Source organism: Eimeria necatrix, genomic scaffold, assembly GCF_000499385.1.
Source record: "Eimeria necatrix Houghton genomic scaffold, Enh_scaff41, whole genome shotgun sequence".
In the NCBI taxonomy this organism is placed as follows: domain Eukaryota; phylum Apicomplexa; class Conoidasida; order Eucoccidiorida; family Eimeriidae; genus Eimeria; species Eimeria necatrix.
The window spans coordinates 88,810-112,721 of NW_013654309.1; the positions used below are offsets into that span (position 1 = coordinate 88,810).

A 23,912-nucleotide genomic window follows, 5' to 3' on the forward strand; every position below is an offset into this window, starting at 1 on the left:
CCTCGTCTAGCAGGGGCTGTGACAGCATGCATCATGATCGAGCGTCAACACACAGAGAGTCCTAAAGAATAACGGCTGGTCTCATTGCCTTGCACCATTTACAATCGCTAATCCATTTCATACCTATATATGTAAAATCAAGTAGGTATCCCAGTTTTTGCTGAAGAAGCGAGAGCTGACGTGCGTCGCAGATTATCACACGGCTAACCTCCATGCGGCGGCGTGCCAATGTTCTTGGGCCATTTTACAGAAGTGGAAGTTCTTGAAAATCTTCTAGTAAGCAGTTCATTTTTCTTTATTTTAGTTTGAGTCGCTCCCAGGGGGAACTTTTGGACTGTTGGGAGACACGCTGCACATGTTACTACGGTCTGTTGACGCTTACCGCCAACCTGAAGGCTACGAATTGATATTTATGACTGAAGCAGATAGTTGCTGACCCTCTTGGGAAGTTGTGGAATCTTCTCGTTTTTCAAAGTGCGTCACTTTCAGTCCTCTGCACATTCTTTTGTAGTGGACGCGACACACAGTGCGGCAGCGATGCATTGTGTCGTTCCCTCGAAAATATGTTCAGACTTGCGACTATTCGTAGCGAAATAACAGCTGGACAGCCGTGGATTTTGAAAATCTTGGCATTCGTCACCTCGACGCGGCAATGAGATAGCGCGATCACGAGCCTATAAACTTTTAAATCGAAATTAGAAGGCTTTGCTGAGAATGTTAACATCTCAGGAGAGTGACATGAAAAATGTAGACTATATCCTTTATTCACGCAGAATGGAACCGGGTTGCCGAGCTTGACATCATGTAGCGTTGCAAGTTTCTCTGGGGCTCTTCAGGAGAGGACCGTACTGAACCGCATTGATTGTGAAGTGGGAGAGGCAAACCACGCTACCAACTCCCGCAACAAGAAAGTCTTCATGCGTGAATTTTTAGCATCGCTACCGCACTTAGTCGTCTCATAGGCTGTTGATTCCTTCATTTTTGGCTGCCTACGAAAACTCTGAAAGACAAAGCATTTCAGCTTGCGCAGCGCTTCCTGAAATTTCAAAATGAACGCCAAACAAGATCCAACTGATGGTAACAAAGCTGCTTTTAGAAAATACTTGGAAGATCATGGTGTCATTCGCCAGCTTACGCGCGTTCTTGTTGGACTTTATGAGACTTCTGAACGCCCGCTGAACGCACTTGACTACATCAAGCGGCATTTAGGAGCTCCAACAGGTAAAGTAAAACCCCTTCAGGCTGGCACAAAGTTGCTTGCGGGAACTGTGGGAGTTTTTCTCAATTTGACGGCGAGTTTTATCCAATCTTTCCCTAGTGACGTGCGTGTGTAGGTGTAGAAGTAGATGCACTCCGGGCAGAAGTGCAGAATTTGACAAAGGAAAATGCTGCATTGAAGGCCAAGGTGGAATCTCTGCAACAGGAGGTGGCGCTTCTGCAACGCGAGCTCGCTGATTAGTTATGGAGGACAGCATTTGTGTGAGAGCCGTCCTGAATATCCTTCCCTGGAAGCTGACTCTCGAGCAAGGGAGGAGTCTAATGATTTATACTGCGGTTGAAAGCTGGCTTGCTCCTGCTAGCTTACAAATACACTGAGTTCGTCTCGCTCGCCTCAGTGCTTTCAAGAACTGTTATAAACGATTTAGGATGCGCTGCAATCGCCTTCGAAGCCATCGAATTCATATCTAGGGCTGCGGCTTCATGATGAGCACGTTGCAGTTTTAGAGCGATACATGCGCGGTGAAATTGGGAAACGTACTTCGCATACACAGCTCACGGCATGTAGTGAGCGCCTAGAAAACACTTGTCCCCATGTTAAGCCTAATGAAAGGTACGGGCTTCTGCAAAAGCATAAAAATGGTCCAGTGGACTTACAATCGAGACAGCTATGCTTCTTAGTCTTTATAAGCTGCTCCACGATTTCACATCGGCGTGGAGAGTGCGTAGGATCATGCTTGACAACAGCACCTCCTAAGGTATGAACAGCTAAGGCAAAGTATTTTTCTGGAAACACTCTCCGTCAGATGCGCCTGACTGTATAAAACTAGTAGGCACGAAACGAATCCCTCAGCTAGCTAGCTTTGGGAGCTTGTGTTCTGTTCGTGAACAAAATGAGTAAGTTTTTGACAGTATGTCCAAGCATTGACGCAATTTGATGATGGTACCTTATGTAGAAGCGGAAAGGGCCTGCACCTATTCATTTCAATGATCCAATAGGCATCCAGCGTTAAACTCTATGGATATGCAGCACACGCGCGAGGCGCACTAAATGAGTTTCCTAGGACATCGTTTATAACTCCTTTCAGCTAAGATGACCTGTCTGAAACCTCCAGAGCCTTGCAGACGGACACAACGATGGCTCTGATACCCCGACTATACCTTACTATTTTGTCTGGTAAATAACTGAATTCACTGCACCTTCTGCCAGCTTCACATTTCGCTCTAAAGTATCAAACGACGCGGTACGGAAAATAGGTACAATGCGAAATGGTAAACACTGCCTACAGCTGGCAGTTTTCTGTATCATTCGCAACATTGTCATGTAACAAACGAGACCAGTGCTAAACTTCCTCTGGCCCTTACGGTTCTGTCTTAGACTACCTAAGCTTGAAACCTGTAGGGGTACTTCCAAAGGAATAACGTTGGATATACCGCCGGGAGAGCGGGCGCTAGATACGACGCAGCTTCATGCGTTGGCTCTGGAACACAACGTGAGAATACAGCCTTAGTGCATGACAGGATGTATGGGGGGAAAATAGTGTGCTTTTTGACAAATTAGGTTTTCGTTTAGCCGATTCGATCCGCAGCTATCAACGAGTGTCTCCAGCCATTCCACATTCCGCAGAGCTTTTCTCTATGAAGCAGCTTCCACGTAAGACTGCACCTGTTGAACTCTAATGCAAACTAGATTCTTTCGGCCTTCAGGCCTTTACAACACCTCCCCAGATCCCCCTTTCTTTTTCTCCTGTTGTTCATTGCGTAAGATGTGTTGATCCGTACAATCACTTTCTAATGTTTCCTCCTCCTATGAAAATTGTAGCGGTACGTTTCTGCCGGCTGATAACAAATATCAAGCCCTTTTTGCTGGGAGAGATCCGTTAAGGTGGCCAACCACAATGACCTGCACGTGCTTTACGTTTTCTACGTCTTTCCTTTTAAAAGCAGTTTCTGGCCACGCAGTGTCCCGTTAACATTTGATGCTCGTTGTAACTGGGCGCCAATTAAAGCCTGGACCACCAACCGAACTAGGAACGCGCATTCAGGTGCAGTCCCCACAAAACGCAGTGAGGGCTTTACGACTGGAGTGGCCTAGGATTTTTGGTTGGCTGCCTCCCTGGCTAGAATGAAAAGCACGTAAAAGGAAACCACCTAGCGAACAAAAATGGGGGCAGTTCCATGACCTGCTGGCCAAGTAAACTGCTAGAAAATGCTCCTTGTTCTGCTCCTCCCCAGGCGTGGCGCTGGTGACACAAGGCTGTAAACAAGTTCAGTGAAGCGACAGCAGCCAGTTGCAAAAACGTTCGTATGACATGACACTTTATTTCACAGTTCCCTTTACTTTGTGTATGAGGCTTCATAGGTAGTTGTGTTACCTGCTGACTCACTGTCATACAAACCTACCGAGTTCTAAAAGGCTTTCCAGAATCTTCTGTACGACCGTATTTAGGTACACAATTCAACAATTAATTATCATTTTTGCGCTACACCCACATCAGGCAAACTTGGGATGGGGGTTCAAACTACAAGAATATTGAAACAAGTAGACGAAGCACTCGATTAGTCCTTCGGCTCAATGCATTCTGCCAGAAGCGCCCGGTGTCACCAGTGGTTGAGGCGACCGCGTCCAGCCTTGGCAGTTATGGAAACTCACCTAGCTTGCGAATATTTTTATAAAATCAAAATCAAAACAAGACTATAGTGAGCACAACTCACAGATGATGCAGCAGCAGCTCGGCGGGTCACCTGAAGCCCCACCCCTTGCACGTGGCTGCACTTAGCTGAAATACAGCGAGCGATCTCAATAATCTGGACCGCATTAGCAGAACTTGCACTTTTACAAATTATATAGGGACAAGTACGGACTTTCCAGTCCGCAGAGTCGGCAGCTACGGAGCCCGAGCATTCCAGCATCAGGACTCGACGCAGAGAAGGGAAGGTGGGCGTAAGCGCAACGCTTACAGGGCCGTGACGGGAATAATGGCCTGCAATGATGCTGAACCTTACCTTCGCCTGCATAACCAGTAGGCGAAGAGGGACGCTGCGCCAGGGAATTTCGTTGAGCCCGTCACATCACGCGTTTATGAGATTAGGAATGCGGCGGGCACGGAGGATCCACAAAGTTACTTGTGCTTCTAGGCCCCGTATGGCGACATTGCGTTCTGCGTGAAAGTTCGGAACACAGGTCCGGGGGCAGAGTCCAGCACTACTGCATTTCCCGTGGTTACTGGTGAAGGCCTGATGAGGGTGTGCAACTTTGGGCTTTCCCAGGCTACAGCTAGAATTTCACGTAGCTCATCCCTTGAAATCAAGACCCTGCTAAGCTGTATTAATATTACAGGCAACGTGATGGGGATCCCCGACATATCAAAAGCACAAATGAGGCTCAGGTGGACTGTCATCCAGCTGGTTCTGTTCCTAGTAATACCCATTGATGCCCAAGCGAAAGGCCATGCTGCCAGCCCAACCGTTAGTTCTGCTGTCCCTATACCGGCAATGCGTATGGCCGAAGAGAATAGTACAGCAGTTGGGCAGTGTGGAATTGTGCTTTCTGAAACCTTCGCTACTCAAAAGCTTGAGCAGAATAGGCACCGGCAGCTTTGCTTTGCGCTGCAAAACTACGGATTTCTTACGAGATACGTGCGTCATAAACAGGAGGAAGCGTCGTTCTGGGGAGGCGACTGCTGCCTACTGCTAGTATTTTGCGGACATGATTGCCACCGTCTATACGGACATCCCCAAAAGACTCCGGCAGCTACAAACGTTATCTCAGAAGTAGCAGCTCTCTTAGCAGGCAAAACTGAAAATCAGCAGCCTCTTAATGGAGGAACTGGGTTTTCTTCCCAAACCAAGGTTACTGCACATAAGGATTCGGACACTGTAGAGCATGAAGGCGAACTGCCGCAACATAATCTAATCCTGTCTAAGGTTGACAATGCAAAAAGGGGTGAAGTCCCGCTTTCACCGTCAAATGGAAGCACGGAACAAACGGTGGTGCCAAAAGCGGAACGGCGGGATAAACGTCAATGGCAAGGCCACTGCAGAAGACACTTCATGTCTCACACAACGCGTGCAAATTGTATAGGTGTCTACTCCATAGAATTTGAAGCACAAAATCAAAGTTTCGGCAGGTTTTTCGCCCGTTTGGCCCTTTTGCTTGGAGCTGCAGATATCGAAGCAGTTGTTGATATTGAACGAGAGCTCCAACAGTACATTCGCGCAAAAGAGTTGAGGGCTCTACAGGGCCCCGCCCTCGCATCATCGCGACAATCTGGACGCACCATGACAGCCTCAGCAAATTCCAGCCTTGTGCTGCCTCAACAAAGTTCAGAAGCATCAAATGAAAAACCAAGAAGCTCTTCATTCTCTGCGCATACGCTAAATAACGACTTGAGAATCGTGCTGGAGCCGTTGCGCTCAGACGAGAGCCAAGTCGGTGAAACAGATAATGTACATTTCGGCACATCAGCTCAGACTATACAGATATCTATCCCTTCGAATTTCAGGGCTCGTCTTGCTTCGGATGGTGCACCTGGCACGTCAACGGCTCATCCGAGGCGACTTCGAGGGGGCAGTTCCAGGGGACCTATTAGCTCGGCAACTGGTGATGGCCATAAGGCTGGCGCTGCAAGTGCTCCCATCAATTCGGCTGCCTACTGCAAGGCCGTTGCAGCATTCATGTCACAAAAGGCTGAATTGCAGTGGCTAGAGGAACACATTTTTTTTCTGCCCCACCGACCATGACTGAACGAAACCACAAAGCGATTTGCGGCGTAGTAGTCAGGAGAGCTCAAATAATAGCTCCGCAGCCCCTCGCATGCTCTATCATAGCTCAGTGTGACACGAAAATTGACATTTTCCATAGGAACCTAAAGAATGCTTCAGCAAGACTGAATGCACGTTTGCAGGACACAGTTTGTGCACGCATTTTTAGTCCTAACACAGGCCTTCAGCCAAAGTCATCTGCTTGCAAGCCTACCCTAAGTGTAGGAATCGAATATGTATGTATGTAATCGTCTGTTGCAGCCTGAAACCCATAATAAGTGGATAAGATTTAGAAGTGCAAATGCCTAATATTATATATGTGCCAGAAATTTGCGGAGACGAACCTGAGTAATGGACCTCGGATACGGGGAATTAGGAAAGAGGCCGCTGGCAGGTGATGCCAAGTGGTCCCACAGTGCAAAACTGTAAAATGCGAAAATGGCACTTGTTTCAACTGCATTGCATCCAAAATTTTCCATATATTGATAAATTGAGCAAGTATGCAAGCTATTGACCCTCAGTCCATTATTTTGCTGAATAGAGGGTATAAAAGTGGCGGCTCCGAAGTTCTTTTTAGCCAGGAGTCTCCAGCTTCGCGCGCCATGCTACTGACTAGTAAATCATTCAATCCTCTTGGCAAGATTGAGCATGTAAAGGAAGCGGTTACAAGCAGAGGCACTTGCACCGAATCACCGAACGCCAGCGTGATTTCCCTCCTGACGGAATCTCGGTCAACGCATAACCTGCTCCACGGAAGCATTCTTCCGGCATTTCAGTTGACAAATATTACGTAATATTAAGTGTACTATTCTACATGAGGAGCTGCCAGAGCTGGCTAGGAATTTGCTCTCCACCAGTACTATATCTACTCTGGAACAACGTGGACAAACGTAAAAGTAATACAGCAGTCAGGAAGAAGCTGTTTTCTAGGAGAAACTACGCTTTCAGCGGTAGCGGCATCAGAGTACCAAGCAAAGCAAATACATGGCACAGTTTTGTCCACCATTCTGCGGTACTTGCAAAGCAGTTTCCTGCCAGGTGGGGCTCGTGTTTCAGGGCCTCATAAGACAGAGTTAAGATGCCATAGCTTCAGCGCTGATGTCCAGTAGCTTCCCACTAACTTCGTGTGAGCTGTACGAGCTGGACTTCATCACGCCTGCAGGCACTTCAGCTTCGGAGGCTAACTTTGCAGTTAGCTGCAGAAGTTGTCGTGTACGTTCACAGTGAGTGAGTCCCTTGCCGGAAGCTAAATGGTATCGTTTCTCCTTTCGGGAGCGCCATTAAAGAATGGCAGAACTGACGTCGAGTCATAAGCGACAGGAATCTCCCCACTACATTGGAAAAGACTGCTAGAAAAGCAGCTTCCAGCATCTCTCCTATTACGTATTAAAAAACGCCTCTTACTGTTTTGAGCAAGATCTTTTACTAAAGATCCTGAGTATATAACGTACTGTAGCCTGAGAGCGCAGGAGCGACAACTGCGGTAAAATGCCGGAATGAAGACAGCTCATGCTCAATCTAATTCTTAACGCATCTGGTAACAGATGTAAAGAGACTCCAGATCCTGAAGGCTCTCGGCCAACTAAAGTGATGAGCAGTGAGTGGTGAGCAACTAGCAGCCTGTGAGTGGGAAGTGGTCTTGGAATTCTGCATCTCGGCATCCGACCACAAACGGCAAAAACTGTACAGCTAATGGCCAGCCAGAACCACAAATAATACTATTCCAGTTAACGGCCAGTGTTTTCATCATTTCATCCCCGAGCAGCACTGTATGATCTGCTTGTACGATGTGCAATACAGCACCTCGAAAGTATTCATCGTCACTACTCATCTATTTTGCTTAAGCTTCTTAAAGGACGGTTGCTTATGCACACTGTGGGGTGCACTATTCATGTTGTATCGTGCCGACACATGGCTACCCATGCCAGGCAAATACTGTAGAGGCGGAAGCCGGGTATTCAGCTCCCCGAGAAGTCGAAGAAACACGTAGGTGAGCTGCCGACCTAAAATACGACCCGTTTGATTCTATGAATATGGGGAAACTTGCTTGAAGAAGGGAGAAACCAAGTGCATGCTTCGCTGCGGGGACTCCTGCCGCTGGGTTGATTCATGGTGGAAAAAAGAGAAACCCTCCGCTTGTACACCCTCACTACCCTCTTACTATTGTTGTCTTCGCTTTATAGCTTGATTCATGTGTCCTTGCACAGCAGTGTGTTAGTAACTCCAAGCAGAAGCAATGCTTCCGCATTGCCAACCGCTCGTCTTGAGCTGCCTCATCGAGCAGCTCCACTAGATGGCGCTTCTTTTCTTCACTATATATTGAAAGCAAATAGAAGACAATGAGACCGGTAGTGCAACTGCCGATGACCCCATCCGCGGGAAGACCACTGGATAATAAACTTCCAAACTGCCCAGCCTGATCCATTGGCACCTTGCTGGAGCGCCAGCCATGCAACGTCGCGATGCAGTCTGAATACCTCCGCACATTTTTTTGCCCTCAGATGTAACCCTCAGGATTTCATTCGCTCTCCATCATGAAAAGTAGAAGATAACTGGCTAACCCGTTCTGTATCTACCGCGTCGAAGCATCTTCGAGTTCATCTATTGCTTGAGGCCGTTCTGCTCAAGCGCGATTCGTAGAGTGTGCTCTGACGCAGCACAGCTCCTGTCTTCTTTGCTCTTTAAAAGGTGAAATAGTAAGGACTGCCGTATTTAAAAAGCCTCCACATATACACCGGAGCAGCATCCGTCGAGACTCGACTTGGTACTGGTGACTCGAGGTTGACGCGGGCGAGCATTCTTCGAAGGCGGGGGTTCTTGGTGTAGTGGATCGACACTGGCTGCTAAGTCAGACGCATTCACACGATTAGTTAGAATGCGTTGCGTTTGAGCGCTCCTTTGACTAATCACGTTCACAAGGCAGGCGGCGGGGGAGGAGTGGGATAGGCTGCGTGGTTGACATTGGCAGGCACGTACACTGCTTTAAGCTTCTTTTGTATTCATGGCCGCTGGTGAATATTTGTTGCTGAGAGGATTTTTAGCTGTTGGATAAGGGGTGTTCTATTGGGTGCAGTGGGCTTGCAGAACCCCTATCCAAACGGCTTCGATGTGCCGACCATCACGGGGGTGCTCATACAGACCGACTTAGTGACAAAGGTCAATGGTGGGCGGAACACATTAAGGCATAGCAGGGATGGCGGATTTCACGCCGGAAGAGCAGTTTTCGCTGCTCAGTCAACAGCTCCTACTGCTGAACCAAATTCCTGCACAAGATGATCCCATGACTTCTTTGGAAGCAGCAATGGGCGGCCGTCAGAGCCCAAAAGAGATTGTCAGCACCCCAAAGCCTCTACATAGTCTCCGCAGTGAAGGTAGGGGAACCTTAGCGGATGCTTCAGCCTCCAAGGGAGGTTTATTGAGTGAAACCGCTCCAGTGAATTCTCAGGCACTTCCTTCATTGGTATCGCAAGACGCAGCAAATGCTTCCAAGACTCAGCGGCTGCAATTTATGCAAATGGCTCTGATAGAGCATCAACACCAACTGCTGCGTCAACAACAGCATCTACAGCAGCAGCAGCGGCTGCTCCTCCAGAAGTCTCAGGAACGCAACGTTGCACCGCACAGCTTGGCTCAGCTTTTTGTCGACCTTCGTGAAGCCCGCCAACATCGGAATTTGCAGACGCAGCAGCGTTGTGACCAAGATGTTTCGTCTCGTAAATCTGAAGGACGCGCACTCAGTACAGGCTCGCGCCACATTTCCAGCCAGGCGTCTGGTGTTGGAGCAGAAGTTCACGCACCGAAGCATCACGGCGTTTTCGAGAGTTCGTTTGGTACGGGTGTGCAGATTGAAGGGAAGCCTTCAGGACATGCGCGAGAAGCAGACCCGCCTTTGAAGCCCCGCCACGTAGAAGAACAATCATTACAACAGAAAGGGGAGCGACCATCGAGGGTAGGTGGACACGGATTGTCAGACAGGAGAAAAATGCTCCGTAGTGCTGGACTCCTTGACACCCGCACTGTACTAAGCTGTACGCTCAGCGCTCTCCGCTTCGGCAGCAAGAATTTTACAGCGCATTCAAGTGAGAAAAACGACGGCAGCTCTCTCGGGGGAACCAACGACAACAGCGTGCGAATAAAGAGCAAAGATATGCCCAAAAGTGAGTATAAGACTATGTGTTACGAAGGAGTTCATTCTGCACTCGGTGCGTCTCCTTGGGAATCTGCGAGTCTTCCATATGGGCCAGCTGGAGGTAGGGTGGTGCAGGTTCACGAGGAGCCCTTACCCCTTTCTGTTCTTTGCGCCAATGTTTCTCCCTCATCTTTGTGGAAGCACTGCCTGCGGGTGACTCTCCATGCGAGGCGGTGTGCTATCCGGACGCGCCGATATTGGAAGGCCGTGGTGCCACTGTTCCCTAGGCGCAGTGCATATTCAGTAGCAGCTGTATTGTCAGATGATGATCTTCAGAAGTACACCAGTATTGGGCCTCGTAGTGCTCCATTGCGTGACAGTGGAGTTTCTCTTGAAAGTTGGGTCCCGCCTAAAGAGCCGTTTTGTGACCCCGGGGTTTACTGTGTTACTGAAGAGGGCGGTGCAGTTCTTGCAGCCTGGGCTGTTGCTGTTGATAACCGCGGGCGTCTGCGGCGCTGTGCAGCATCAGTTGACACTGTTTCCAAAGGGCAGGCTGAGGAAGAAACTTCCACCAAAAGAAAACGGTCGAAATTTCCAGAGAACTTGCCTGGGTCTTCCGCGGCGGATAGTGCTTGGGGAATGTTTCTAGGGGGATCGGCACACGTTGGATCTGAAGCGTTATTGACTTTGGAAAAGTGGTATGTACAGGTGGCAAATGAGCCTTTAACGGAGCAACATATTAGGAGCTTTACGCTGGGTAAGCCTTTTCGCATTGCTGAGCGTATAGAATAAGGCACTCTGGACCGAATGCTTGTTAAATGCCTGAGCTGTGCCTCCCAACGCTGCGCTGCGAACGCTCATTTGGCATTACACCATTTTGAGTGCGGCTAGTGTAGTCTCGTCTGGCCACAGGCTTGTGTCTAGCAGTTTCTGGCCTTCCCGCATCGTACTAGAGGCTTCATCGTTTGAATTATTTTAGTTGCTGTGTTTCGGATCCCTGATGCTTGGACAGTTTGGGGTTTGAAGTGCAATTCACGGTGAAAAGGAACTTTTTGTAGAGTGTAACGAGGTTCGGTGCTTTTCCACCGTAAAACATGAGTTGTCCTTGGTTTTGGGGTCTTTCCTTGTTGTCATCTGCAGCGGAGTACGCGTCCGTGTTTAGCGATTATGCAGAGTCGCTGGTGAACGCTTTGCGAAGACTTGTCGAGATGCGACATGGGTCGTCTTGTACAAACAAAGTTGCTGAAAGCTGTGGGTGCGACTGTGATATATGCGTTGGCCAGCCATGCCGCGTGAGATTAGCCTGGAGGCAGCATCTGATGGCTTTCGAGGTCGCTGTGGACAAAACTGCTGCGGAAGTGTCTCGTTCAGGTAAGCAGAGGGGACGGTGTTCTCTTCTGCAGAAGGATCATTTGTTACGTAAATTATTTTGCATGTGTGTTGCACAGAGGCCATTCTAGCTCGCAAGCCTTCACGTTTGGAATGAATGCGCAGATTCTTCTGGAGAGGAGGAGTCAGTTGTTCAGGGAACGCATGGAAGCGCGCGGAGCCGTCCAGTTGATGCTTCTCGGCACAACAAAGGTGGCTGGGAGTGGTGCCGCAAGTGCCAGTTTGGGTGTCGCATGCAGTTTCGCTTGATTCTTCACGAGCTGTATCAGCCAATGTCTTTGACGAAGTCAGGATTGCGCAGCGCGCTTTCCCAGTTGTTGATGAGGTTGCGGCGGTACGTAACATTGTCTCCTCTTGCCGTCAAATTCCTTATGCAACGCATACGAGATATACAGCTTTTGCCCGTCCGCGATGATGGTACGCGAGCTGCCTCTGTTGTTGAAGCAAGTGAATGGGAGGGAGATGAGGAGAACTTGCATTGTTACGATTGGGCAACTCGGGACTGGGCCCAAGCATGCTGGCAGCGGAGGCAACGTAGTAATAAAGCTGACATTGCTGACTCCGTGGTCACGAGCAGCGATCTCAACAGAAGCGTTGCAAGGCTTTCTATGCTCTCAGCGTCGCTGATGGATCCCCTCGCATCCGCTGTTACGGGCGGCAAGGAGCCAGCTCCTCCTGCCGATGACCGGGAGTTGTGCACTGGCGCGCATTGGTTAACAGAAGTGGAGAAACCAATGGTGAAGGCTGGCATCACAGCGGAAGAATTGCAGTCACTGGCTGGGGATGCATCACGACAGCATTGCGCCACTTCATTAGCTGGTCCCGAAGCTCGTTTATCACGAACCCCTGCAGCATCAGATCTTATGAGCCTTCATGATTACCAGGATGAAGGAGCCCGGAGCCCTCACTTTAGTTATCCTGTTTCGATTGCGTCATCTCAAGTTCCTTCTGCTTGCAGTACGCCTCCACGGCAGTCCAGCCGTCCCCGGCTAGGCCGGTTGTTTGCCTTGCCGCGAAGTGTCCAGATGCAGCAACAAGGGGGTGATGGGGCTCCTGGATGTATGCCATCGGGACCTTCACAGGAATGTGAACTCCACATTCACTGTGATGGGACAGGAAAGATGTCAAGAGGCCGATTCACTGAGAGTAAGATACAGGAACTATTAGTTGTTTTTCAATATTGAGCTTAAGGAAGAGATGCAGAAGTTTTTTCGTGAGACTTGTGATGTAGTTGGTTTCTGTGCATACAGAATAAGATATGTTTGCACAATATCTTCACGTGTCCAGCACCTGTTGTTTGTGGGGGCTCAGGAGATGAATGGTGCCGTCCAGGCAACGAGGCGGATCGTTTAGGAGGGGACGGATTGGATTCTTCTCCTAGAAGACTTCGTCGTATGCAGAGGGGCCGTTTAACTGCAGAGGGCCACCAGACAACATCGGGGCGCCGTGTGGAAATACCTCGAAGACTTGTGCCGCTAGTGCCGTGGTGGTGGGAAGACTACATAAAGACTGGGGCAGCTCAGAATGCACAAAATACGCGCTCTAAGAAAGAAAAAGGCGAAGAGGGCGCTTCTGACAGTTCGTCTGTAAATTCGACGATTTCACTGGAAGCGGCACCTCATCTCTTCCGGATTCCTTACGAAAGACTATCACCCCCGTCGCAGCCGGAGGCGAAGCTACGCCCTTGGCAGGATAGTGAATCGACTACGGGGGCTATGCTGGCACGGTTTTCTGAGGCTGTTGACAGCGGGAGTCGAGTCGAGGCACGAACTGGGTCACAACAGGGGGGCGGCTCGGCAGGAGGTCACAGTTTAGATCTATCTGTTGACTTAATTCATGCAGCTGCTGAGCTTGTCGACAGCATACAGAGCTGGCCAGTTGAATTTAGTGCCAACTCAACCAGCGCCCTTCATAAGCCATCTCGAAGCCGCGGCTTCGTGCCTCCAGAAGGGGGCGATGGACCAGTTGCGGAGTCTGCTACCCCAGGTTCTGAAGCAACAGCCGCGTTTACACCAGGAGGGAGAAAGGCGAAACAGATGAAGGGCAATGAAGCAAGCACATCACAAATGCTGGAGCCCAGCAGCAGTGGGGGCATGCTGACGTTCGTTTCGTCAGTTTTAGCTGCACCCACGGATAGCGATGTAGGCAGTCTCCGCGGATTTGAGTTGTTGCAAGGTGCGGTGCACGTTCTGTTCGGCTCCAGAAGCCTTTCATCAGGGCTGCTGCTGAAGGATTGGGAATTCTCATGTGCAACTTCTTCCGACCGTACGTCTATAAGCGTGCAAGCGTTTTTCAGTTTAAGCGGGAGGAACCACTGCGAAGCACAATCGTGCAGCCTAGGACAGCTCTTGTTTCTGCAGGCATTAAGCATCTTCCTTGGTCTGCCGAGTTTACTTGATTGCAGTTGCAGACCCTCGTCAAGGCTGTGGCAGTTTTGAGCTTTTTGCCGTTTCAGGAGGTCCTAAGGCTGCGAGCAGTGACTCTGTGGTGGAGTTAGACAAGCGTGGTGTTGCTGAGCCCGCATCAGAGTTTGCTGAGGGCAGCGGGCGTGCGCCGCCGCTGGATATCAATGCTAGCACTCCACTACTGCGCTCTCTTGCGGCATCATCAGCGCCCGCCGTCGATAGCACTCATGATCAGCTGCTGGTGGATGATTTTTACATGCGGCCGTTGCTGAAAGGGCCCTTGCCGCACAGGGATGCTTGTGATCCTTTCGACAGAGATTATACGGACGTCCAGATAAGATGTATGTATTCATTGGAGTCCGTAATTTACACCTACAACTGTGATGGCCATCCCTTGGTATACTGGTTAACGTAGGCGTTGTATGCTTTGCGAAAGCGTGGTAAGCCGCATTGAATAGCGACGCTGAGTACTTCTGTGGAAAACGTTTTTGTGACCTTTTATCGCAGTGAAACCTTTGAGAGCGTTTGGGCTTTGGCAAGAACGCCACGGCCGTCACAGGCGCCGCTCATGGAGGCACTCTCCGCAGAGTGCTGGAAGCTCACCACGTGGTAGTTCCCCAGCTCCACTTCGTTCGCAGGGAACAACTGGACTTAGTTTGAAAAAGCCTCTTCAAGGAAACGCAAGGTACGCTTGGCAATTGTATGTTAGCTCACCCAGTGGTGCAGTGGCATGGCCGATGTGCATTCATGTGCGAGTCTAAGCAGGGTGTCGTGTGTCATTTCGCAGAGGAAGGGGTTTGGGAGCAATGGGAGAACGGACGGGAACAGTTCGGATTGGAGGTAGACGTGTGGTTGTTAGGACAGTTGATGACGGGTCTGGATGGGCATCTCGGGAACCAAGCGCGGGAGTCCTCTCTGACTTCTCCGTTTCCCGGTGCAGCATGTCTGTAGACTCGAGCCTGTCCAGCAGAGGAGTAAGCGTTTGCAGCAGGGCCACAAGTAATGCAGGGTCAGTTTCAGATGCTTCTGTTCAAGGCGGTGGTACTCCACAGAGTCCCAGTGCCCATGAAGGTGCGCCACGGCATAGGAGAGGAAGAAGCCGGCCCCCTCCTGGTGGGCGAGGTTCCGGTGGTGGTAATTCTTCCGCTCCCACAGGTGTTTATCTTGATGTTGCACGGAGACTTTGGAGATGCCAGTGGAGAGAGAACGGCCGCTTCAAGACAAAGAGCTTCCCCCTCAATCAGTATAAAACACTGAAAGAAGCGCGACGGGCTTGTGTTGTGTTCCGATGCTTAATGGGGGGTTGGGAGGTACAGCCAGCATGGCTCGGCGACGATGAAGGGGCAGATATTGACACGTCAGGACAGCCGGAAAGCTTTAAAGATTCCACAACAGGCGAAGCTGGAAGTGGTGGTGCCAATCCAGCAGCCGTTGCTCCTTAATGCTATTGTGAAGCGTTGGTAGGCGATGATTGAATTTTCAACAGAAGACACTGTTCTAATATAGGCAATTCCCACTTTCTTTAAGTATTCAGGAAGCGACTAGCTGCGTAATGGTGTTTTTGCAGTGGATATTACTTCAAGCGGCATGTGCTCGTACTAAAAAGTGGTACCCTAGCATGTGCTTCTGATCTTCCTCGCATATTTGTTGCTGTGAAGGTCCGTAGTTTGCATGCACTACAGATTTGGAAACAAAGAAGTATTTTTCAAATCAAAAGCTCACGGAAAAAGCTCATCCGACACCTGCCTCGGTAGCGATGAATGCTTCGCAGATGCCCCAAATCGCTAACAAATCGACGCTGGGTAGTTTATCTACGGCCTTTTGGCTGGCGCGGCAGCGCGACGCGGAACCAGACCCACATATTGGATCATATGCTACAGTGTTCATTTCTACGAAGGAACTGCTGCGGTAAAACTGCGGGATCAGCGGTCCTCTCATCATAGAAAGCAAATGCGGCCACCATTACCGGAGACCGTGGAACAACAAAATGGAGTTCGCGTGACAGCACACGACTAGTAGGGACGGACATGACGGAGGATGGGATTCTTTGTAGGCCTGCTGACGTCAACAATTGTTGCCGTGTTTGAGCCTTCGGCGTCCCAGTCCACACCAGTAGCTGTCGGCGCGGATATGTTGCAGTTTAGTAGGTCTCGGAGCGCATCTGGTTCATGTTCAACAAACACACTTGAGTCCGCGAGATGCTCGGGCTCTTCACAACTCGTGGAAGCCACGGACACGAGACGGCTGCCTCCTGAAGAGTCAGCCCCTGCCCCGAGGAACACCATGCTGGTGGTGACCAAATGTGCGAGTTCAGGTGGGACCTCGGTGGCTTCGCAGTGATTCCTCTGAGATGGCAGGATACCCTCCTCGCAGTAAACTGGCTGTAACTGGCTTACAGTCTCTCCTTGGAGTGCTGCTGTAGACAGGGCGCAGGCGTGAGCCAAGAAGTCCACATAGGGCAAAATCCCAGTGTCAGCTGACTCTTGTGGCAATTCGGCTCTCGTCATAGAGGGAGCAGCTTCTCGCTCCTTCGCTTCGTATTCTGCCACCTGTGCTGCGGTAGTGCGTCGTTCTCCAGTATTTGGCGCAATCTGATTTCGCCTAGCAGCTGTTCGTAGGCGAGCTGTCCGCTGACGTCGAGTTGCCACACCAACCATCGCCTTTCGCTGAGCGTGCCAATCATCGTCTTCGTGAGAAGAGGGGACTGGTACAGGCTGGCGGTTAGTTACTGTGGCTGCCCGGCGTTGGTAGCGTCCTGCTACTTCCGCCTGTGGTGGCAGAGCCCTCAGGCCAGTAGCCAACGATGCTGCTATGCGCTCTTCTAGCGTCACTGAACATGATTCCAGGACTTGCTCTGCATACAAATTTAGATGTATCTCTCCAGTTATTGGGTCAAGCTCTCCTCCTTGTAAGAGGACGGCTGCACATTCCGGATTAGACTTTGCGAATACCTTTAGTCCCTCGACCAAATGAAAAGCTTCGTCTGCAAAGAGGGGCCACCCTTGGATCCGATTTCTCTCTTCAAGAGCCATCAATCGGGCTCCGAAAAAGCCGAAGCGGCTCACAGGGAAATGCTTCTGTACCTGCTTGTTCTGGTCATTCTTCCAGTAGGAGATCCAGCGGATTTGGTTGTGATCGAACGTAAGTCCCTGCACCCGCGGGGTGTTTCGAGCTAAGTTCTGGTAGACTTTGCGTTCGTGCAAAGGAAGTCCCCTGCCAATCCGTGTTGGTCTAGACTTGAGTTCCTGGTCAGCTGGCATAGCGGCTGCGGGAAGAGTGTCGGTGGCGGGACGGGGCCCATTTTCTTTAAGCGACATACTCGTTAGATGAAAATTGGCGTCTACGGCTTTGGCTTTTTTGAAAGGTACGCTTAGTGCCTGGCTTACACGTACAGTTCAGATGGGAAGTTGGGCGTAGAGGTGGGGTTTGAGGTTGATAGTACGTTCTCCTTGAGTATTCAGGTTTTGCTTTTAGTTCTTAAGTCGCTGTTAGAGGTACGTCTTTCGCGTAGCATATCTTAAGCAAAGACAGCGACGAGCACGAGGAAGGCAGTAGATGCTGCCAGCTGACGGAAGTCCTTGTGGCTGACGGCGACTGGGTCGGCTTGGAGAGTTGAGCTCAAGAGTAGTGTTAACGAAAAAAATCTAGGGACATACAGGAATATTGTTGAATTGACGTAAGGGTGCTGCAGTCACTGCCGACAGGCAGCTACGAGCAGCTGCCTCATCTCCAGTAGGCAGCAACAACGTTTCCGACCAGCCAGTACTGTAGCGCCTACTTCAGTACATCATGCGGAATCAGAATATAAGCACACTTAAAAAAACAATTGTCTTCAAGTAAGAGAAGCGTAGCATGCAGTCTGGCCCTGGTCCAACGATGGTCAAGCTAGCAGAGGCCGGCGGTGAGTGGAACTATGAGCCAAAGCCATGCGAATGAAGAAACCGGAAGGCTGGGTTGTAGCTGGATGTGAGGCCCTAATAACTGAATTTACTAGGTGAGACGCGTTCAAAGCAGCAGCATCCCCTCTAAATTCTTCCCATAGGTCCTTCAAACAACGATGGGGTCCATCTTCAGGAAAACGAAGACCGAGACCGCCTAGGCGCAGCGCAGCGCTGGAAGCCCACGATCGTTTAAAGTGCAGGCTGTTCAGTTTATATGCGTATCTCAAGTTAAAAGTCTATTCATTACATAGAGAAGAAAAGCGGGCCGAAGCCACAGAACATTGTCTCTGGCCATCCTACAGCACAGGCGACATGTGGCTGCGCTGTCACTGCTGAAGGTCAGTGTCGGCGATGTTAAATCTGTTGTAACCCAAATTACCATATAGAGTGCAACCTGAAAAAAAGAAAACACTTCAATTTTTAAGTGTCTTGCAACAATTGACCTAAGTCGGTCGAAATTGCTCAATGCTAGCCGACACCAGAACCTGTCCCACCGCCGCCACTGCCTCGCCTTGCCTCATTAAATGCCCCCTCTCTAGGTGACAGACCTCTGACAACATACGGCATACTCTTCACATTTAGATGTGAAAAATTTGGAGAGTCGGTAAAAATGTTTCGAGCGCTCCTAGCCACGGCAGCACGGAGACCTTGCACGATACTCCGCCCACGCTCGGACACAGAGCGACTGATAAATTAGCCGATCCTAACTCTACGGAAAGTTCTTGCTTGGCCTAATGAGCGAATTGCTCTATTCAAAGAACCCATAACGAGTACGAGAACCATTCGTTGGTGTGTGGGACCTACTGACACTTTAAGGGACATAGCTACAGGGGAGACAATGAAACCCAGAGAAACAAGACAGTGTTGGCTGGGTGTTTGTACGCTACTTGGAATTACCCGTTAGTGGTTGATATATGAGCATGCACGCAGTCCTCACAGAGTTACCAACGCGTAGTGTAGTTCCTCGCTTCCCACCATTGACTGAAGCTGCTCAGTTACACACCATCCGAGGAAGGCTACTGAAAAAGGAGGCAGAGGATTTTTGCTCACTGTACCTCTGTACCATGCTCCCTGGTGTGAGATAGTAGTTTAGGAGAAGCGCATGCAGAAAACCATGACTGGCAGTCTAGGCGCTTCGTTACGAAACTTTGCAGTACAGTAATGTGTGGTGCTTGATTTCAGTGCATTTGGGGCGTAAAATTAATACTGCAGTGTCATTTTAGACTGACACTTGTCGACGCTTTCTGACAGTTGCGAAATATAGCCATGCAATGAACGATTCGACGTGTTCGAGCAGCTGGTTCAACCCTGTCTGTGGGCCAGTGAAGCTACGGCTCTGGAAACATCGGCAGTGAAGGTTAGTTTTCTCGTGCATCGGCCCACAAAGATGAACTCGTTAGTCTCCGACAGCAAACAACCCACTTCCTGCGTGAGACAGAACCGTTGCACAAAGGAAGAATTGCAACTGGGCGAAGCAGGCGCACAACGGTTTATCACTGAGAAAAGTAGCCCAGCGTGCACTATAAGCCGCAGCCGCTACACATTGATGGGTGTCCACATCAGATTTTACTTTCTTCTGGCTTCTTGAATATTGCACTCAATAAAAAGATAGCTTGCGACTGCACTGTTTTGCCGCCGCGACGATGCCATGGTGCTGGTCCACGAGTCATTGAATATGTAAAAACACCCACATGAACTTGTACGAAGAGTGCTAATACTGCAAACAAGCCACTTCACGTCATTTCTACAAAAACATGGCGTCGCCAGCTACCAAGCACGCACCTGCGCAAAGGAGCCCTCAGTGCCAACAAGCACGTCGTAACAAATGTCCTGCAGAGAAAAATACGAACGCAAATGCTTCGCTTAATTCACATGGGAGGCACCGACGGCCTCGCAGCTCATCTTTCTTCGGCTTAGCAAACAACTGTATCCTATCTGCAGAGTGCACACCTCGCTTCGAAGCTTGTAAGCAGGTCCGAGGGCCACTGTTTTTCTCTGCGATGTATCTGTTTCCTCTGATGCCTCAGAGACAGCCTTTTCCTTCCTTTCAGCAGCGACTTCAGTAAGGAGCCGCAGGTGAACACGACCGCTGCGGCGAATCAGCAGTTGGCCGATACGACCGGACGGTAGGGCATGCAAAGGAGCCGGAGTGTTGCGTAAGCTGCTGCTGCCTGTTTTCACTTGCTTCTGTTCTTTTGTCGCTTGCTGGCCCTGTTTGCTCTCCGACTGCTGCGACTCTTGGGCCTGCATAGCTGAGATGTCCAAAGGCGGAAGAAGCCCCGGGAAACAAAGGTGAATAAACTCCCTAGAAAATCGCACGAAGCAGCAACGCAACAACACAACAGTCACAAAGCTCAGCGCACACAGCAGGAGCTGGAGGATCTGAGCTTGCGTCTCTAGAGAGGCCTTGCCTAGTTCTGAGTCTATGTGGCCCCTCAATATCAAATATGCCTGTGCAGTACACGTGGCTGTGGTCTACAATTCAAGCTAAGGAGGGTCGTGCGAGAAACGATACGGCCTGCTGTCTTCTTCCAACCACTGCCCGCTGTCTGTACTTGCAAAATGATTCTTCAGGAGCAGTGAAGCTGGAGATTCATCACTGTTGTCTACCACAACTGTTCGTTGCGGGCTCTCCTCTTTGGTGTCTGTCTGCCGGTCTGTGGGTTCTGTTCGCCCCAAATGGTTGGGCGTTGAAGCTGCAGTGTCTATGCCCTGTAGCTCGTCTTGCTGCTGGTGTTGGCTGCTGCTGTGCAGCATTTTGAAGCCGCCCTCCTCCTTAACTTCCTGCTGCTGTGGTTGCTCCTGTGGGCTTTGCACTTGCTGATTGAAAGGGACCGTGATGGGGAGCAGCAGGTGACCTTGCGAATCGTCGGCAGCCAGTTCGCTCAAGCTGATTGAACGGGGTCCTTTCTTGTTGAGCTTTGCATTGCTGTTTGCCCCGTGCAGCCCCATCGTCGGAAGCTGCATTGGCTGTTTGGCCATAGACTCGCACGGGCGCCTTCCATCAACCCCAAATTTGGACCGGTTCGGGCGGTCGTGGCCCTGCAGGTGACAGTGAAAATGACAAGAAAAAAAATGCACCGTTTCGTCGGGTAAAAGATTGTGTCCTCGGCGATGAGCTAGGAAAATATAGCTGGGGTTTTTCAAGCCGCCATTTGCCTGGGGAAACGGTACGCACTTGGGAAGAGGGTTGTTGACTGTGCAGAGAGCGCAGCAAAAGAGCGTCCACGCTGAATCCAGATGCGACGCTCGACGAAGTAGGTGCGGCTGTTGCTCCTGAAGTTGTCTCTTGCTTTACAGCTACGTTGGGCGTGAATTTAACGGGGACCCTGCTTGTGCTGCTGTCATTTACAGAGATTGAGGGCGCTAACGGGCGCGCAGACTGCTGTGTCACATGGTGCTGTGGCCTGAAAAGGCCAGGGCCCCTAGGGCCACGGAGAGACGCTGCTATTTGCTGTTGTTCATGCTGCCGCATGGAAGAAAAGCTGCGGACTCTCACTGAATGCACACCAGACAGCCAGCGAAAGCATTGCATGCGCGCCAAAGAAAGAAACAACCTCCGCAGCTATATACCACGTTTTTCGTCAAACAAACACAGATGTACGCGCACCACACATTTTTAAGATTCGTAAGCTTAATCCGTAGTGATTGGGGGTCTTCGGAGAGGGCTGTCCACGGGGTACTTACAGGGCTCCTTCTTAATGAGCGGTCGGTGTTGCGGAGTATTCCCGCTACCTTCCATTGTCTTCCGCACACAAGAAACACCGACTTATGGTCCTTGTTCAGGAGCAGAGCTGCGATACAGGCAACAACGAAGGATTTCGCTCGGAAACACTGAACACAAGAGCGGCTGGAGTCGGGCTGGCCCTTGAACTGCGGGAAAGAGTAAGTGAGAACTTCTGGATGAGCCACTTAGGAAATCTTCAGTTCTTGCTTATTGCTTTTTAAGCTTAGCGCAACGCTTACTATAGCAGTAGTAATATTTCATCCCCTGTGGGGCAGGTGCATGCACGCCGACAGAAGCCTCGAAAGCTGAAACTTACACGGAAATATGTGTTACATAGAGGTGTCCTGCTTTTGTAAATACCATATGATTCACAAACATATGTAGCATTATATTGGTCTCTTTCTTTTGCCCTAATGGCAACATTTCGCGCAGTTTATTCAATTGGCATCCAAAAACACACACACTCCACCGACCGCAGAAAGCCCCGATGGAGGGAGCACAACGCAGTTATAAATAGCAAAACCAAATATAGGTTTGAACTTAATATCGAAATCTCATCTATCGTCTCTCTTTTGGTGCTTAGTACGCTGGTTTCAGTCTGTCGTTTTGGGGACAAGACATGAACGTATGTACCCCGGGTGCCGGAGAGAAACCAACTGAAGGCGTTTGCGGCTTTCCTCTCTCTGTATCAGTCACGCTGTTTGCATCTCAGTTTACTTATTTGGGGACATGTACGGGGCCACTGGGTGTGAACCGCTTCCGTACCGTGGGCAGCCACACAGGACAGCGTGAGGTCGCATCACGAACGCCATCACTGGGCACTTCGTTTTGAGTATATAATTGCTAAGATGCAGGGCCTCAAGAAGCTCACCAAAGATAAAATCGGGCCTTCCACTCAACCATCATCGACGCGCGATGTGGGCAGCAGGCTGAGTCAAACCATAAGGGCGCCAACGTAGAATTAAACTTCCGCGGAAGCCTGCCCGCGTCACTACTCAGCTTGGAGTTCTGCTTCCCAGGTTTTTCCTTCTACTCTTGAAGCAGAAGCAGAAAATATAATGAATCCTTACTCTATGCATGCTTGTGAATTTTTTACGTCGATCAGAGGACTGCTTTTCCAGCTGCGCAAATCGACTCACTGTTTTGGAATGCGAACGCAGAAACGACAACAGGAATACTGCATAGACTATGAAGCATATCGCCACTTCGCCTTTTTTGCCGGCCTTTTGCTGCATTCAAATGCACCGACGCCCACGAGTGCCGTTGAACTCGTCAAATGGTACAACACATACGGCGCAATTGATTTCGTATACAGGATGCGCAGTAGCATAGTGCCTAGTTTCGGGAGAGATTCAGGGTTTATTCACAGCGGTGTTGAGGTGTTGTTGCACTGTGCTTTGCCCTAGCGGGACTTGGGTCTCTCAAGGGTGGAGGCATGGGGCATGGTTTTAGAGGACACTGTTTAAGTTGTCCATGACTGTTTATATCGTGAAGAGTATCTGTATGACTCGTACGGAGTGGCTTCGATGCATTTTTGTGCAGGTATCTGACGCAGAAGGCCTACTGCGTACCGAGAGTACGTGAGCGCAAGCTGAGCACTGCATAAGCATAGGGATGTGTACCTTGGCCGTGCCTTGTAGTTTTGGGCGGATGGCGTAGGACTGAAAATTTGTGGAATTTTACGGCGTAGGTTCTCATTGTATGCCGACATGTTTGTAGCCCACGTAGGTGTTTCATCGCAGGGGTGGCCGGGTCTTTATTGTTCCTTTTGTTCAGGACCTGTCCCGGCCTCTTGTCCCACGTGTTTACACGACTTTAGTTCACAACCTAATCCTGGATTCATGCGTCGAGGTGATTCATGTTACACTGCCTGTTTTTGGACACAATGTAGTGCAACTAGTGGGGCGGTTGCTCAGAATGGGACATGCAGCGTCTTCTTTGTTTGGTGCATGCCATGCATGCCTTTAAAACTGTGCCCGTGAGAGGCAGGCCGGGTGCATTCAAAGCCCGCGGACAAACATACACCAAATCTATACCCCGGTCCACATCGTGCTCATTGTAAAGTATGCCTCACATGCAAGGCTTCCTGTGAAAAGAGGACGCTAGAAAAGTGAGAATACTGTTCCTGGCCGTAAGAGTTCGTCACCGTGTGCTCCCACATTACCTCAGGTCGTACAAAACTCCACGAATGGTCTCCAGCTTCTGCCGAACAAGTTCTTTTTGCTGTGGGCGTGGCGGGACTTCGCACTCGATTTCGACGTCAGGATGAGAGCCACCCCCTTCTGACATTCTAAAGCGGCAGTCTACTTGCAGGCGCGTTTTTCACATTTGCCTTGCGT

General features: G+C 50.1%; 5 protein-coding genes across 5 annotated transcripts; 3 read left to right on the plus strand and 2 right to left on the minus strand.

The window, feature by feature from the left end:
• Positions 1–1,049: 1,049 nt before the first annotated feature.
• On the plus strand, positions 1,050–1,459 carry ENH_00052580 (C-Myc binding protein, putative; the record flags this gene model as incomplete). Its single annotated transcript, XM_013581406.1, has 2 exons — positions 1,050–1,221; positions 1,335–1,459. 2 exons carry the CDS (start codon positions 1,050–1,052, stop codon positions 1,457–1,459), a joined length of 297 nt encoding a protein of 98 aa, XP_013436860.1.
• A 3,107-nt stretch (positions 1,460–4,566) lies between these two features.
• ENH_00052590 (hypothetical protein, conserved) lies at positions 4,567–5,961 on the plus strand (the record flags this gene model as incomplete). Its single annotated transcript, XM_013581407.1, has 1 exon — positions 4,567–5,961. One exon carries the CDS (start codon positions 4,567–4,569, stop codon positions 5,959–5,961), a length of 1,395 nt encoding a protein of 464 aa, XP_013436861.1.
• A 3,214-nt stretch (positions 5,962–9,175) lies between these two features.
• ENH_00052600 (hypothetical protein, conserved) lies at positions 9,176–15,347 on the plus strand (the record flags this gene model as incomplete). The annotated part of the gene is made up of 7 exons (XM_013581408.1): positions 9,176–10,868; positions 11,252–11,482; positions 11,606–12,646; positions 12,812–13,765; positions 13,905–14,246; positions 14,413–14,590; positions 14,693–15,347. The coding sequence occupies 7 exons, from the start codon at positions 9,176–9,178 to the stop codon at positions 15,345–15,347; spliced, it is 5,094 nt and encodes a 1,697-aa protein (XP_013436862.1).
• A 570-nt stretch (positions 15,348–15,917) lies between these two features.
• On the minus strand, positions 15,918–17,222 carry ENH_00052610 (Chromosome III, complete sequence, related; the record flags this gene model as incomplete). Its single annotated transcript, XM_013581409.1, has 1 exon — positions 15,918–17,222. One exon carries the CDS (start codon positions 17,220–17,222, stop codon positions 15,918–15,920), a length of 1,305 nt encoding a protein of 434 aa, XP_013436863.1.
• A 2,391-nt stretch (positions 17,223–19,613) lies between these two features.
• Positions 19,614–20,813, minus strand: ENH_00052620 (hypothetical protein, conserved; the record flags this gene model as incomplete). The annotated part of the gene is made up of 3 exons (XM_013581410.1): positions 19,614–19,676; positions 19,797–20,151; positions 20,362–20,813. The coding sequence occupies 3 exons, from the start codon at positions 20,811–20,813 to the stop codon at positions 19,614–19,616; spliced, it is 870 nt and encodes a 289-aa protein (XP_013436864.1).
• Positions 20,814–23,912: the final 3,099 nt, after the last annotated feature.